The sequence below is a fragment of the Symphalangus syndactylus genome, chromosome 17, assembly GCF_028878055.3.
Source record: "Symphalangus syndactylus isolate Jambi chromosome 17, NHGRI_mSymSyn1-v2.1_pri, whole genome shotgun sequence".
NCBI lineage: Eukaryota > Metazoa > Chordata > Mammalia > Primates > Hylobatidae > Symphalangus > Symphalangus syndactylus.
In genome coordinates this window covers 21,404,212-21,417,823 of record NC_072439.2, presented here as the reverse complement: position 1 = coordinate 21,417,823, position 13,612 = coordinate 21,404,212, and the positions used below count along the sequence as shown (strand labels likewise).

The following is a 13,612-nucleotide window of genomic DNA, read 5'->3' as shown; positions in this document are numbered from 1 at the left end:
ACAAGGCCTGAGAAGTTGTCTCTTTCTAAGTGAAGGCATTATCCAATTCTAGTTTTTAAAATTTTTTTTGGTCAGAGTCAGGGTCTCACTCTGTTGCCCAGGCTGGGGTGCAGTGGCGCGATCATAGGTCACTATAGTGTCGATCTCCTGGGCTCAAGTGATCCTCCTGCCTGGGCCGCCTGTCACTGGAACTACAAGTGTGCACTACCATGACCAGCACGTGATCCAATTATTTAGTTTCTACCAGGCTCTCTTCACTCATTCTGGATCCTGAAGGCATTTGAGTTTGCATTCTGGCTTAGCAAAGGCCAGGCACAGTGGCTCATGCCTGTAATTCTAGCACTTTGAGAAGTCGAGGTGGGAGGATCGCTTGAGCTCAGGAGTTCAAGACTAGCCTGGGCAATATAGTGAGACCTTGTCTCTATTTTTTTTTTTTTTTTTTTTGAGACAGAGTCTCTCTCTGTCACCCAGGCTGGAGTGCAGTGGCGCGATCTTGGCCCACTGCAAACTCCACCTCCTGGGTTCACACCATTCTCCTTCCTCAGCCCCCCGAGTAGCTGGGACTGCAGGTGCCCACCACCACACCCGGCTAATTTTTGATTTTTGTATTTTTAGTAGAGACAGGGTTTCACCGTGTTGGCCAGGATGGTCTCGATCTCCTGACCTCATGATCTGCCCTCCTCGGCCTCTCAAAGTGCTGAGATTACAAGCGTTGAGCCACTGCGCCCAGCCCTGTATTTTAAAAAAAAAAAAAAAAAAAAAAAAAAAAAAAAAGCAGCCAGGAGCAATGGCTTGCCTGTAATCCCAGCATTTTGGGAGGCTGAGGCGGGCAGATCACTTGAGGTCAGGAGTTCGAGACCAGCCTGGCCAACATGGTGAAACCCTGTCTCTATTAAAAATACAAAAATTGGCTGGGTGCGGTGGCTCATGCCTGTAATCCCAGCACTTTGGGAGGCCGAGGCGGGCGGATCATGAGGTCAGGAGATCGAGACCATCCTGGCTAACACAGTGAAACCCCGTCTCTACTAAGAATACAAAAAATTAGCCAGGCGAGGTGGCGGGCGCCTGTAGTCCCAGCTACTCGGGAGGCTGAGGCAGGAGAATGGCATGAACCCGGGAGGTGGAGCTTGCAGTGAGCCGAGATTGAGCCGCTGCACTCCAGCCTGGGCGACAGAGCGAGACTCTGTCTCAACAACAGCAACAACAACAACAACCAAATTAGCCAGAAATCGCTTGAACCCAGTAGGCAGAGGTTGCAGTGAGCTGAGATTGTGCCACTGCACTCCAGCCTGGGCAAGAGAGTGAGACTCTGTCTCAAAAAAAAAAAAGCAAAGCTAGGCGTGGTGGTGCACGCCTGTAGTCTCAGCTACTCAGGAGGCTGAGGCTTGAGTCCAGGAGGTCAAGGCTGCAGTGCACTTTGATTATGCCTCACACTGAACATTTGCTGTGTATTTGCTATGTACCAAGCACTGTCTTAAGCACTTAATGTAGATTAATTCATACATATAATATGCCCAGCAGCCTCTGAGGTAAATGATCCTACAGTCGACCCCTTATCCTCAGGTGATCTCTTCCAAACCCCCAGTGGATGCCAGAAACTGGATAGTACTGAACTATAGACTGTGTTTTCTCGATCTGATAACCAAGATGGCTCCTAGGTGACTAGTGGGTGGGTTGCGGATACAGTATGGACACGCTGGACAGAGGGATGATTTGCATCCCAGGTGGGACGAAGCAAGATGGCACGAGATTTCATCACAGTACTTAGAATGGTGTGCAACTTAAAACTTACGCATTGTTTATTTCTGGAATTTTCCACTTAATATTTTTGGATCACAGTTGACTGAGAGTAACTAAAACCAAAGAAAATGAAACCACGGACTAGGGAGGCTAACTGTATTACTCTCACTTTGTATATGAGGACGCAGAACCACAAAGAGGTTAAGACACCTGCCCAAGGTTGCACAGCCAGGAGGTGGCACAGCCAGGATATGAATCAGACAGCCAGGCTCCAGGGTTCATGCTGTCAACCACCCTGCTCTGCTGCTTGTCAGGAAGGGACCTTGGCCAGTGCCTGCTCCTCCCTTAACCTCCCGTCTCTCCCCCGGCAGGTGGTAGGCAGCTCCCTCCTCTTCGTGCACGACCACACCGGCCTGGCCAAGGTCTGGATGATAGACTTCGGCAAGACGGTGGCCTTACCCGACCACCAGACGCTCAGCCACAGGCTGCCCTGGGCTGAGGGCAACCGTGAGGACGGCTACCTCTGGGGCCTGGACAACATGATCTGCCTCCTGCAAGGGCTGGCACAGAGCTGAGCTGCTGAGCCACCATCAGGTTAATTGGATGGTGCCAGTCTGGCTGGAGGAGCCCTGAGATGCCATGGGGGGCCTGAGGTTGGCCATGGGGGAGCTGGCCTCCAGGGACGGGAGAGATTCTGTCATGTGCCACATGAGACAAACGTGGAAAGGTCTGAAGGGCCTTGGGAGACCAGGTAGCACCTGGCCCCATCATGATGCAGGGGTTTTGGGGGCCTGGAAGGAACGTGATGAGGCAGTGAGTCAGAAAAACCAGAAGGGGGTCCCCCGATCTGCCGGGAAGGCTTCTGAGGGGCTGCCCTGAGAGCATTCAGTTCATATGTCACAGGGTATGGTGTGACAGGGTGCCTGTGGACACACGAATCACTTCTAACCTGCCTCCCCGTCAGCCTCCAGGCTGCCAGCTGGCTGAGGCTGGGGACTGGGTCAGGCTCATCTGTGGCGCCTCAGAGGGTCAGGCATCGGTGGTGGTGAACAGATGCAGGCACTGCTGGACCATCTGGGGAGAGTGACAGTCCATGTCTTCACCAGGGAGCCATTTGAGTGCTGAACGACAAGAGGCTCAGAGGGCATGACCCCATGGGACTGGGCGTGGCCTGAGGGCTGATACTGCTGGGCGGTATCCTGCCCTGCTGTGGCCCTGTGGGATCCTCCGTGTTCCTCAGAGGACTCTGCTGACCTCCTGCAGACCCAAACCACAGCCACATCCCAGCTTCTGTGCCGGCACTGTGACAGTACCTCGCTCCTCTGTGTACCAGATCCCGCCTCAGGACTTACACCTCCTGCCTGACCCCCAGGCTTCTCTCTCCTTTCTCCCAGCAAACTGCAGTGGCAGAAAGGAGGTTGAGAGGCTGGGAAAGCGGGCCTCCCCTTGCGACTCAGAGCTGCTACACTCAGGAGGGCCCCATCCAATCCTGGGCCCCTGCAGGGAAAAGTGCTGGGTGTGTGTCAGAGGCGCAGGGTGGGTGGGGCTGCCAGCCAGGACCCTGGCCTGCAGCCTGATCCAAACCAAAGACTGTAGAACCCTGGGGTGTGGCTAACGGCTCCTCCAGCACCCATAGCCAGGTCTTCCTGGCCCTTGAGGCTGGGCTGGCGGACAGGCACCTACCTCTTCCTTAAGCTGAAGCTCCCACACTGTCTTCCAGGGCTGAGGAGTGAGCCTCAGGAGTGATACCTGAGCCCCAATGGAGAACGCTTTCCTTTTCTACTGACCATCTTGATACTTAACATACGAGAGGCAGTTGCTGGACGGGGTAGTACTGGAAAGCAGGAGGCAGAATGGCTCTGCTGAGCCTCCTACCCATGACAACACCCCAATAAACAGGACATTCACAGCCAATGTCGTAGAGCTTTTTATTTTGCATCTGGAGTGTATTTGGACACGTGGGCTGGGTGGGGTAACAGGATAATGAGCAGTTTGGGAAAGAGGCAGGCTCCGAGCAGGCTGGTTCACTCACTTGGCAGTCACTGGGCGGCTATTCTTGTGCCTGGATGTGTTACAATGCAGGGGACACGGTGGTGACCAAGGCTGCTCCAAGCCCTGGCTGGGATGGGGGATGCACAGACAGGCTGATCAGGGCTGGGATGGTGGACACGCATCCTCTTTACCCTGATCACTGGTTAGAAATACTGCACTGTGGCTGGGCGCAGTGGCTCACACCTGTAATCCCAGCACTTTGGGAGGCCGAGGCAGATTACTTGAGGTCAGGAGTTCGAGACCAGCCTGGCCAACATGGCAAAGCCCCATCTCTACTAAAAATACAAAAAATTAGCCAGGCATGGTGGTGCATGCCTGTAATCCCAGCTACTTGGGGGGCTGAGGCAGGAGAATCACTTGAACCTGGTAAGTGGAGGCTGGAGTGAGCTGAGATCACGCCAGTACACTCCAGCAACAGTGCTCTGTAGTTTCCCTAAATGAGACGGGCTCAGTTAGGGACAGAGAAGTGATCCAGACAGGCCTGTTCCTCCTACTTCAGAGTGGAGGGGTCAGGTATTCATGAAGCTAGTAGTAATCACACACACTCACTAGATGTTTGTATGGGTGGATAGGAAAGTTTGTGGTCAGCACCCTAATGTTCAGGGAGCCAGGAGACAGCCTGGCTGAGACGCTGACTACCTAGCTTGAATCCTGACCCTGCCACGTGCTAGTCATGTGACCTCAGGCCAGCGATTCCACTTCTCCAGGCCTCAGTCTTGCCATCTATCAAATCGGGTCCATCTAGCACCCCCCTTACAGGGTTGCCAGATCTGCTAACACAGGTAGAGGGGCTGGCACAGGTAACTGCTCCCAGATGGGCTTTAAAACTGTGAAGACATGAGGTGGGGGAGGGGTGTCTCGACTGGGGCTGCAGGACTCTTCCCTGAGGTAGTGATACCTGAGCCCCAATGGAGAAGTTAAGGAGTGATCCGCAGCAGAGGGCTGGGGATGGGACTCAATGCTCCAGGGATTTGAACAACACTTCAGGGATCTGAAAGGCCCGTATGACTAGTAGGTGGCAAGCGTGAGGAAGACCTTGGGCTAAGGAGGGGTGAGCTGAGGCTGGTGCAGTTCAGTGTCCCTGTCCTGTGAGCAGCAGAAGGCCCAGGCAGGAGGTTCCTTAGATGTCTAGTGAGGTGACAGAGGCGGCCCCTAGTGACAAACAGACGATGCGACATTCAGATGGGACAGGCAGGCCGCAAGGTCTGGGCTGTTGTCAATCTCTCCCTAGAGGGACCAGTTGGTGCTCAATACTGCAGGGGGCGGCCCTGATGAAGGAGGGCTGGAGGCCCCTGAGACCTGGCTTAAATCTTGTGGCCATCACACAGTGGGAGAAGTGGAGGCACACTTCAAATGGTGACCAAGCTAGGCTGCAGCCTGAGACCGCAGCCCCAGCTAATGGCTGCAGTCCTGCGGTGTGAGGAGCAGGGCCTGGCCACAGAGGCCAGCCCGCACCCCACCCACAGGCACCACGTACACCCGGCCGTCAGTGGCCCGTGAGGGCGAGAAGTCCGTCAGCTGCAGGTTGCTCTCCCGGACCTGGTCGTAGTCCCACAGCTGATAGTGCCAACTCTTGCCCTGCTTGGACAGCAGGTAGACAGCTCCCAGGGAACCCTCCTCCGGCAGGGGTGGTGGTTGGCAGGGTGTGCCCAGCACTGGGTAGAACAGGCCCGGCAGCTCAGGGTCCTCAGTGTAGCCGAGACTGGGCACAGCCCGAACACCCAGCAGGACCCCTGGGGGAGAGGAGAAGGTGGTGAGTGGCAGTGACTGAGCCAGGACCAGGAGCTGGGGCTCACTAAGTTCCACCCTCTCCCAGCCCTCCAGGGTGGGTGCAGCTGCCATTCCTAGGTTACACTGACGTTAGTGGTGGCCAGTGGGTTGGGATTTAGACCCACCATGGCATCCGGCTCCAGAGCTGTAGATGTTTTAAGTCTTGCCTTGCCTGGCCTGAGCACAGGGGAGGTGGAGAGGCAGCATGAGATGAAGCAAATGCTGTCACCCGGTTATCCTCAGCTGTTTAGGGAAGAGGCTCCAAGAGGAGCTGTCAAGACCACATAGCCATGAAGAAGCCGAGCAGGGCCTCCCCCGGACCTCCTGACGCGGACCAACCTGGCCACCTTTCTTTCAGGCAGGGGGAATGATGAAGATGGTGCTGGTAATACTTACAGAGACATGTCACATGCCAAGCCTTTTTTTTTTTCTTTTTTTTGAGACGGAGTCTTGCTCTGTCACCCAGGTTGGAGTGCAGTGGCACGATCTCAGCTCACTGCAACCTCCGCCTCCCAGGTCCAAGCGATTTTCCTGCTTCAGCCTCCCAAGTAGCTAGGATTTCTGGCATACGCCACCATGTCCGGCTAATTTTTGTAGTTTTAGTAGAGACGGTATCACTATGTTGGCCAGGCTGGCCTCAAACTCCTGACCTCAACTGATCCACCCACCTCGGCCTCCCGAAGTGCTGGGATTACAGGCGTGAGCCGTCGCGCCTGACCAAGCCTTGTTCTAAGAGTGCTGAGTGCTCTGCCTACAAGGCAGCCTTATGAGGTGGGTACTGCTGTTACCCCCAATTTCCAGATGGGGAAAGGAGCGGTCCAGAGAGGTGATGATACCTGCCCAGTCACAGAGCCTAGAAGAGGCTGTGCCAGGCCTGAAGCCCAGATGGTCTGATCCTGAAATCTGTGCTCTGAGCTTCTGTTTGTAGAAGCTCCAACTGGCGGACACCTGGGGCCCAGCCTGCCCGGTGCTATGCTAAGTGCCCAGCCTGGCTAGGGAGGCACCAGCACAAGGGGTGAGAATGTCAGAAGGATTAACGGAGGCCGGGGAGACCCAGGTTGAGGGGTGCAGACAAAGGAGGGGGAACCTACCTGCACTCACCGCCCAGTGGGCCTTGTGGCCCTTCCTCTGACACGGCTCATGGTTGAAGTCCTCGTCGTAGCTGGTGCTGGCATTAAGGTAAAAACGATGGCGTGGCCCTGGGACCCACCCTTTGCCACCCCTGCCCTCCTCCCTCCCAGGCCCTGGGATACGGGATGAGCAGGGGATGTCCAGTGACCAGGTGCTGCAGGACGAAGTCTCTGTTAGGACCACCCAGGCCACCAGAGAGCAGCTTGGCCTGGCAGCCCAGCACCTCCTGGGCCAGCCTGCCCATATCGGCCACTGCAGGGTGAGAGCACACAAAGGGGGCTCGCTGCGTGTGCCCAGCACTGTGCTGAGGGCTCACAGTGGGCGATGCTTCCAACCCTCACCATGACCTTCCACCCCTTGGTTCAAATGCAGAAAATGAGACACAAAGAGCGTCAGTGGCTTGTCCATGGCCCCAGCGAAGAGGTGGCAGAGCTGGGTTTGCAACCTAGGCAGCCAGCTCGAGTCCATCTTGTAACCTCTCTGCTCTACTGGGCAGTGGGAAGGGCCCAAAGAATGGAATGAGACACCCTGACACATGGCTGCCAGCACCCTACCCAGCCTCTCCGGTCCCAGCCTCATGAAGAGATGATGGAGCACACAGTCACCCAGCTCACCTGAGAACATCTCTCCCTGGGCTGTGTAGCCTCTTTCCGTGGCCACCTGCATGAGTCTGTCCAAGGGGACGCCACTGGGGGGCGACAGGAGAGTACCTGCCATCCACAAGGCCACCAGCCCGCATCTGGGGAGAGAGGCCCAGCCTGTCAATCCTATGTCACAGCCCCCCTACCTGGAAGCTGGAGTTGGGGAACAGGTTTGCTGCCCTGGAGGAATTCCCCTCCCCTCTCCCAGGCCAGTGAGGGAGGCCTGACTCCCCTTCAGGGGAGAGCCCAGGGCTGGAGGGCTGGGGGTGGAAGGTGGGGGAGAGGTCACCTGAGCTTCCTGGGAGGAGGAGCCAAGGTAGAGTTAGAGAGATGGACCAGGCTCATTCGTTCATTCCTCGCATGTCCCAACTATGTTTACTATGCGGGCACTCAGAAGCCTGAGTGGAAATTTCCCCCTTTCCTTCCCTCCTCCTCCCAGCAGGGACAATCCACTCCTCTTCTCCAGATCAGTCCTTAAGAAGCCCAGCAAGGACAGAGTAAGGGCAGCAAATGGTCTGGGGTTCCCGCATCAGGGCACATACTGAGGGCCTTCTTGGATGAGGGACGGCAGGTCTGCACAGAAGAGGATCCACCGCAGGTCACCTCGGAACCTGAAGCAGAGCCGCGCTCAGTCACCAGGGAGCCAGCTCTGAAGCACCCCCTACCCTAAGGTCTGGCTGGGAGTGGGCGTATCCAGGGATGATGAAGGGAATATGGGCCTGGCTGTCCCAAGGCTGAAGGTGGCTCCTGGTTCAGTCACTGACTTGCCCTCCCCAAGCTTCAGTTTCCTCATCTGGTTTGTGGGAATGGTCCTTCTGCCTGCCTGCTCCCTGCTCGCCTTCTCAGTTATTGAAGGGTGAGGAGCAATGGGTGGCACTTTGCAACCAGGTTTATCTGAGGAAATTTCTCAAAGTGGTATCTCTATCTCCAACTCTTTTTTTCTTGCTCTGTTGCCCAGAATGGAGTGCAATGATGCAATCAAAGCTCACTGCAGCCTCGACCTCCCAGGGTCAAGTGATTCCTCCTGCCTCAGCCTCCTGAGTAGCTGGGAGTATAGGCATGTACCACCATGTCCAGCTAGTTCTTTTTATTTTATTTTGAGACACAGTTTTGCTCGTTTTGCCCAGACTGGAGTGCAACAGCGTGATCTCAGCTCACTGCAACCCCTACCTCCCGGGTTCAAGTGATTCTCCTGCCTCTGCCTCCCGAGTAGCTGGAATTACAGGCATGCGCCACCACGCCCAGCTAATTTTGTATTTTTAGTAGAAATGGGGTTTCACCATGTTGGCCAGGCTGGTCTCGAATTCCTGACCTCAGGTTATCCACCTACCTTGGCCTCCCAAAGTGCTGGGATTACAAGCGTGAGCCACCATGCCCGACTCTTTATTTTTAGTAGAGATGAGGTCATGCTATGTTGCCCAGGCTCCAAACTCTGTGATTTGTTTTTCGTTTCAAGTCTGTTTCTTGGGCTGTTCAACAATGAAAATCCCTTAACTCAACTTTGAATAAAACCAGGTAACAATATGCTTAAGGCCTAAAACATCACCTTGATCGTGAATCTTTGTACCCTGGGGGAGGCCACTCAGATAGCTTGGCCCTGAGGGATTCATCCCTTTTTTCTTTTTTTTTTTTTTTTTTTGAGATAGAGTTTCCCTCTTGTTGCTCCGGCTGGAGTGCAATGGCACGATCTTGGCTCACCACAACCTCCGCCTCCTGGGTTCAAGCGATTCTCCTGCCTCAGCCTCCTGAGTAGCTGGGATTATAGCCACCATGCCCGGCTAATTTTTTTTTTGAGACAGCTGGAGTGCAGTGGCCTGATCTTGGCTCACTGCAAGCTCTGCCTCCCGGGTTCACGCCATTCTCCTGCCTCAGCCTCCTGAATAGCTGGGACTACAGGCTCCCGCCACCACGCCTGGCTAATTTTTTGTATTTTTAGTATCAATGGGGTTTCACTGTGTTAGCCAGGATGGTCTCGATATCCTGACTTCGTGATTTGCCCGCCTCAGCCTCCCAAAGTGCTGGGATTACAGGCGTGAGCCACCGTGCCTAGCCTCCTTTTTTTTTTTGAGATGGAGTCTTGCTCTGTCACCCGGGCTGGAGTACAGCAGTGCAATCTTGGCTCTGCCACCTCCACCTCCTGGGTTCAAGCAATTCTCCTGCTTCAGCCTCCCGAGTAGCTAGGATTACAGGTGTGTGCCACCATTTCCGGCTAATTTTTGTATTTTTGGTAGAGACAGGGTTTTGCCATGTTGGCCAGGCTAGTCTCAAACTCCTGGCCTCAGGTGATCTGCCTGCCTTGGCCTCCCAAAGTGCTGGGATTATAGGCGTGAGCCACCGTGCCCGACCCATGCTTATTATTCCTATTCCAAGGCTGGTAAGAGGGCAAGGTTCGGTTTGGGTGTTGGGGGGTGCGGACTCAGAGCTCCTGGTTCCCAGTTTAGGGTACCCTCCTGATGAAAGATGATACCACATAAGTATGATTAAAAGCATGGAGGCCGGGCATGGCAGCTCACGCCTGTAATCCCAGCACTTTGGGACGCTGAAGCAGGTGGATCACCTGAGGTCAGGAGTTCGAGACCAGCCTGGCCAACATGATGACACCCTGTCTCTACTAAAAATACAAAAAATTAGCCAGGCGTGGTGGTGGGCACCTGTAATCCCAGCTACTCAGGAGGCCGAGGCAGAAGAATCACTTGAACCCGGGAGGCAGAGGTTGCAGCGAGTGGAGATCACGCCACTGCATTCCAGCCTGGGCAATAAGAGCGAAATTCCATCTCTAAATAAATAAACAAATAAAAAAGCGTGGAGCCAGGCTGGGTGCGGTGGCTAACACCTGTAATTCCAGCACTTTGGGAGGTCGAGACAAGAAGATCGCTTCGGCCCAAGAATTCAAGACCCAGCCTGGGCAACACAGCGAGACTCTATATCTACAAAAAAATTATGTACAAAAAATTAGCCGGGCATGGTGGCGTACACCTGTGGTCCCAGCTGTTTTGGAGGCTGAGATGGGAGGATCACTTGAGCCTGGGAGGTTGAGGCTGCAGTGAGCTGTGATCCAGCTACTGCATTCCATCCTGGGCAACAGAGCAAGACCCTGTCCCAAAAACAAACAAACAAACAAACAAAGAGCCTGGAGCCCTGCCGCCAGAGTTCAAATTGGACTCTTCCTCTTTCTGCACTATAGCTGAGGGGCATTATAGCTAAGGGGCTTCACTTCTATGAGCCTCAGTTTTCTTTTTTTTTTTTTTTTTTTGAGACGGAGTCTTGCTCTGTCGCCCAGGCTGGAGTGCAGTGGCGCAATCTCGGCTCACTGCAAGCTCCACCTCCCGGGTTCACGCCATTCTCCTGCCTCAGCCTCTCTGAGTAGCTGGGACTACAGGCGCCCGCCACCACGCCCGGCTAATTTTTTGTATTTTTGGTAGAGACGGGGTTTCGCTGTGGTCTCGATCTCCTGACCTCGTGATCCACCCGCCTCGGCCTCCCAAAGTGCTGGGATTACAAGCGTGAGCCACAGCGCCCGGCCTGAGCCTCAGTTTTCTCACCAGGAAAATGAGACAATAACAGCTTCTACCTCATGGGGTTGTTGAGAGGATTCAGTATATTAATATTTAAACACTTAGAACAGCGCCTGACATAGGGTAGGCATTCAGTAAAAGGTGGCTGTAATTTGCATTAAGTTTGCCTCATCTCAGTGGGGACATTTAGGGAAGATTATAAATGTGTCTGGAGGCCGGGAGCAGTGGCTCACGCCTGTAATCCCAACACTTTGAGAGGCCGAGGCAGGTGGATCACCTGAGGTTGGGAGTTCGAGACCAGCCTGGCCAACATGACAAACCCCGTCTCTACTAAAAATACAAAAATTGGCTGGGTGTGGTGGTGGGCACCTGTAATCCTAGCTACTTGGGAGGCTGAAGCAGGAGAATTGCTTGAATAGGGAGAAGGCGGGTGCTGGTGGTAGGGCAGAGGCTGCAGTCTGCTGAGATCACACCAGTTTACTCCAGCCTGGATGAAAGAGGGAAACTCCATTAAAAAAAAAAAAAAGTGTCTGGAAAGCTTGGAGTTTCAATGTGAGTACTGGCAAGTCGCTTCTCCCTCTTTTCTTCAGCCAGGCAATCACTAACCTCAGCCTCAGGGCCCCAGCCTAGGTCTGGCACTCTCCTTTCCCCTCCCACCTGGGTCCCTGGATGTCCCAGTTTCCTCAAGGCTCCTAAGTACCACCTCCACAGGCAGCCTCCTTCCCTGCACAGAGCCTCTTCAGGGCTCCCCCGTGCCCTCAGGAAAGTCCCAGTCCCTTTGCACGATCTGCTCTGTCCTGTGTGGGCTGACTCTGCCGCTTTCACAGCCCCATGTTTGCCACTTCCCCCGGCAAGTTAAGGACATATTTGCAGTTCCTTGAATAGAACATGTCCTCATTTCACTCCAGGCCCCTGCACAAGCTGTATACTCTCATCACACAGCATTTGCACGACTTGCTCAACAGCAATTAGGGTTCCCCTTCTCCAAGAAGCTCCCCGACTCCCCAGCCTGGGACAGACACCCCTCTGGGCTTTGTCATGACAGCCCTGACCACTCTGGGTTGTCACTGTCTGGAGGGGTGGAGGGATCTGTCTCTCCCACTAGACTGGGCATTTGCTTTTTTTTGAGACAGTCTCGCTCTGTCTTCCAGGCTGGAGTGCAGTGGCACAATTTTGGCTCACTGCAACCTCTGCCTCCAGGGTTCAAGCAATTCTCCCGCTTCAGCCGCCTGAGTAGCTGAGACTACAGTCGCATGCCACCACACCCGGCTCATTTTTGTATTTTTAGTAGAAATGGGGTTTCACCATATTGGTCAGGCAGGTCTCCAACTCCTGACCTCAGGTGATCCACCCGCCTCGGCCTCCCAAAGCGCTTGGACTGGACTGGGCACTTGTGAGAACAGCTTTCTTCATTGCTGGAGGCACACCACCATGGAAGGGATCTAGGTGGGGGACCTAAGTAGTCAGGCTGTTTGATCTTGAGGACACGGGAACCCCCCGCAAGAGATCTGTGGAGAAGTGTCTAGGGCAGAGCCTGGGCGGTGGGTGGGGCATGGAGACCCTACCGGTCCTTGTGTAGTTTCAGAAGCCTCTTCACATCTTCTCTGCCCTTGGGGACGGGGCCAGCCTTCTCAAAGGCCTCCTTCAGGAGCTGGCTCTTCTCCAGGCCGAAGACATGAGGGGGAGCAGGCCCTGTGGCAGCGGGTGGAGAAGGCAGTGGGGGCGGTGGGGGAACAGGGGTCTGCTGACTCCAGGGAGGGGATGGTAAAGCTAAAAAGTCCAGGGGACTAGGGGGTAGAGGAGGAGATGGAATGCTGCTGGCTTGGGGTACAGCGGTTTTTGGAGGAGGGATTGGTGGTTTTAGGGGAGGAGAGCATGGAGAAGTCATTTTGGGGTCTACAGGAGGGGTGGTGAGGTTCAGCGGGGAGGAAAGGATCCTCCAACGGAGAACGGTCTCAGGGATGGAGATTTTAAAGGTTTAAGAGCTGAGTTCCAGAATCTGGGGGCTGAGCAGTGGGTGTGAAAGGACCAGGGCTAATATTTGAAACCATAGGAGCAGGAATTGCGAGGCTGACTCAAGTCATAAGGCACCTGACGGTTAACAGGGTGGGGTCCTTAAATCCGGAACCGGATCTGTGGTACCGGTTGGATTACCTCGGCAGTCTTAGGTGGAGAGTTAGTAGGAGTTAACTCATTCTTTGGGGCTGGATGTGGAAACTCATGAGTCAGTTTGCGATATGAAGGCTCAGACCTAGAGTGAGGTGCCTTAAGGGTGCGCCTTAGGGACCCAGGGCTAAAGATGCGGAGAACTTAGGTTCAGTCCCCCCTCACATCCCAGGCCCGAGTTCGGAACCTTTGAGCTGACCTTTGAGTCAGAGGTCAAGAGGTCAAAAAGGACACCTGGCAGGGAAAATGGCCTAGTTGTGGAGAAGGTCCTGGAACCAGAGCAACAAAAAACGTCCGTGGGTTGGAGAAGACTCAGAGATCAGAGGCCGGTGGGCGCCGCGATAACCAGCGGAAAAGGGAAAGGAGTCAGGAAGTAAAGAGCACCTCCCACTCCCGGAAAATGGCGGCCCCCGCACACTGCCTTTCCCATATCACGCGGTATTACACGCAACAGTTCCCGCCCATTTTGCGATCACGTGACAGAAAACGCAGCTCTGGCGGGGGGAAGAGGCGGGACTTCAAAAAGGATTGCCTCCGTAAGACCCCGCTGCGCGAGACGCGTACCGATGGCAAAACACTCGTAACCTTCACTGATTG

The 13,612-nt window shown here is 54.7% G+C and overlaps 3 protein-coding genes across 11 annotated transcripts in view; 2 read left to right on the top strand and 1 right to left on the bottom strand.

Moving 5' to 3' along the window:
* ITPKC (inositol-trisphosphate 3-kinase C) overlaps nt 1-3,654 on the top strand; it is a 25,366-nt gene extending 21,712 nt beyond the window's left edge. For both annotated transcript variants that reach the window (XM_055251074.2, XM_055251073.2), the window contains one exon: nt 2,112-3,654. In XM_055251074.2, coding sequence (XP_055107049.1) covers nt 2,112-2,315 — 204 coding nt within the window. In that variant the 3' untranslated portion in view covers nt 2,316-3,654. The remainder of the gene's footprint in view (nt 1-2,111) is intronic.
* The window catches only part of MIA (MIA SH3 domain containing), an 82,611-nt gene that overhangs the window by 42,623 nt on the left and 26,376 nt on the right, over nt 1-13,612 (top strand). The gene's annotated exons all lie outside the window — the stretch shown is intronic.
* Nucleotides 3,655-13,462, bottom strand: ACTMAP (actin maturation protease). 8 transcript variants are annotated; one of them, XM_055251086.2, is made up of 7 exons: nt 12,415-12,737; nt 7,877-7,945; nt 7,308-7,432; nt 6,816-6,945; nt 6,654-6,724; nt 5,270-5,525; nt 3,655-4,619 (listed from the first exon to the last, which is right to left on the bottom strand). In XM_055251086.2, exons 1-7 carry the CDS (start codon nt 12,735-12,737, stop codon nt 4,460-4,462), a joined length of 1,134 nt encoding a protein of 377 aa, XP_055107061.1. In that variant the 3' UTR covers nt 3,655-4,459. The 8 variants fall into 8 exon arrangements, with proteins under 8 accessions (XP_055107061.1, XP_063477124.1, XP_055107062.1 ...); XM_063621054.1 differs by having other exon boundaries at nt 3,655-4,944; nt 5,332-5,525; XM_055251087.2 differs by having other exon boundaries at nt 3,655-5,525; nt 12,415-13,462.

Coding starts and splice junctions, on each gene's coding strand:
- ACTMAP (XM_055251086.2), bottom strand. CDS start 12,737: ATGACTTCTCCATGCTCTCCTCCCCTAAAACCACCAATCCCTCCTCCA. Junction 7,946..12,414: donor CTGAAACTACACAAGGACCG/GTAGGGTCTCCA, acceptor GCTCTGCTTCAG/GTTCCGAGGTGACCTGCGGT. Junction 6,946..7,307: donor CCAGGGAGAGATGTTCTCAG/GTGAGCTGGGTG, acceptor CTCACCCTGCAG/TGGCCGATATGGGCAGGCTG.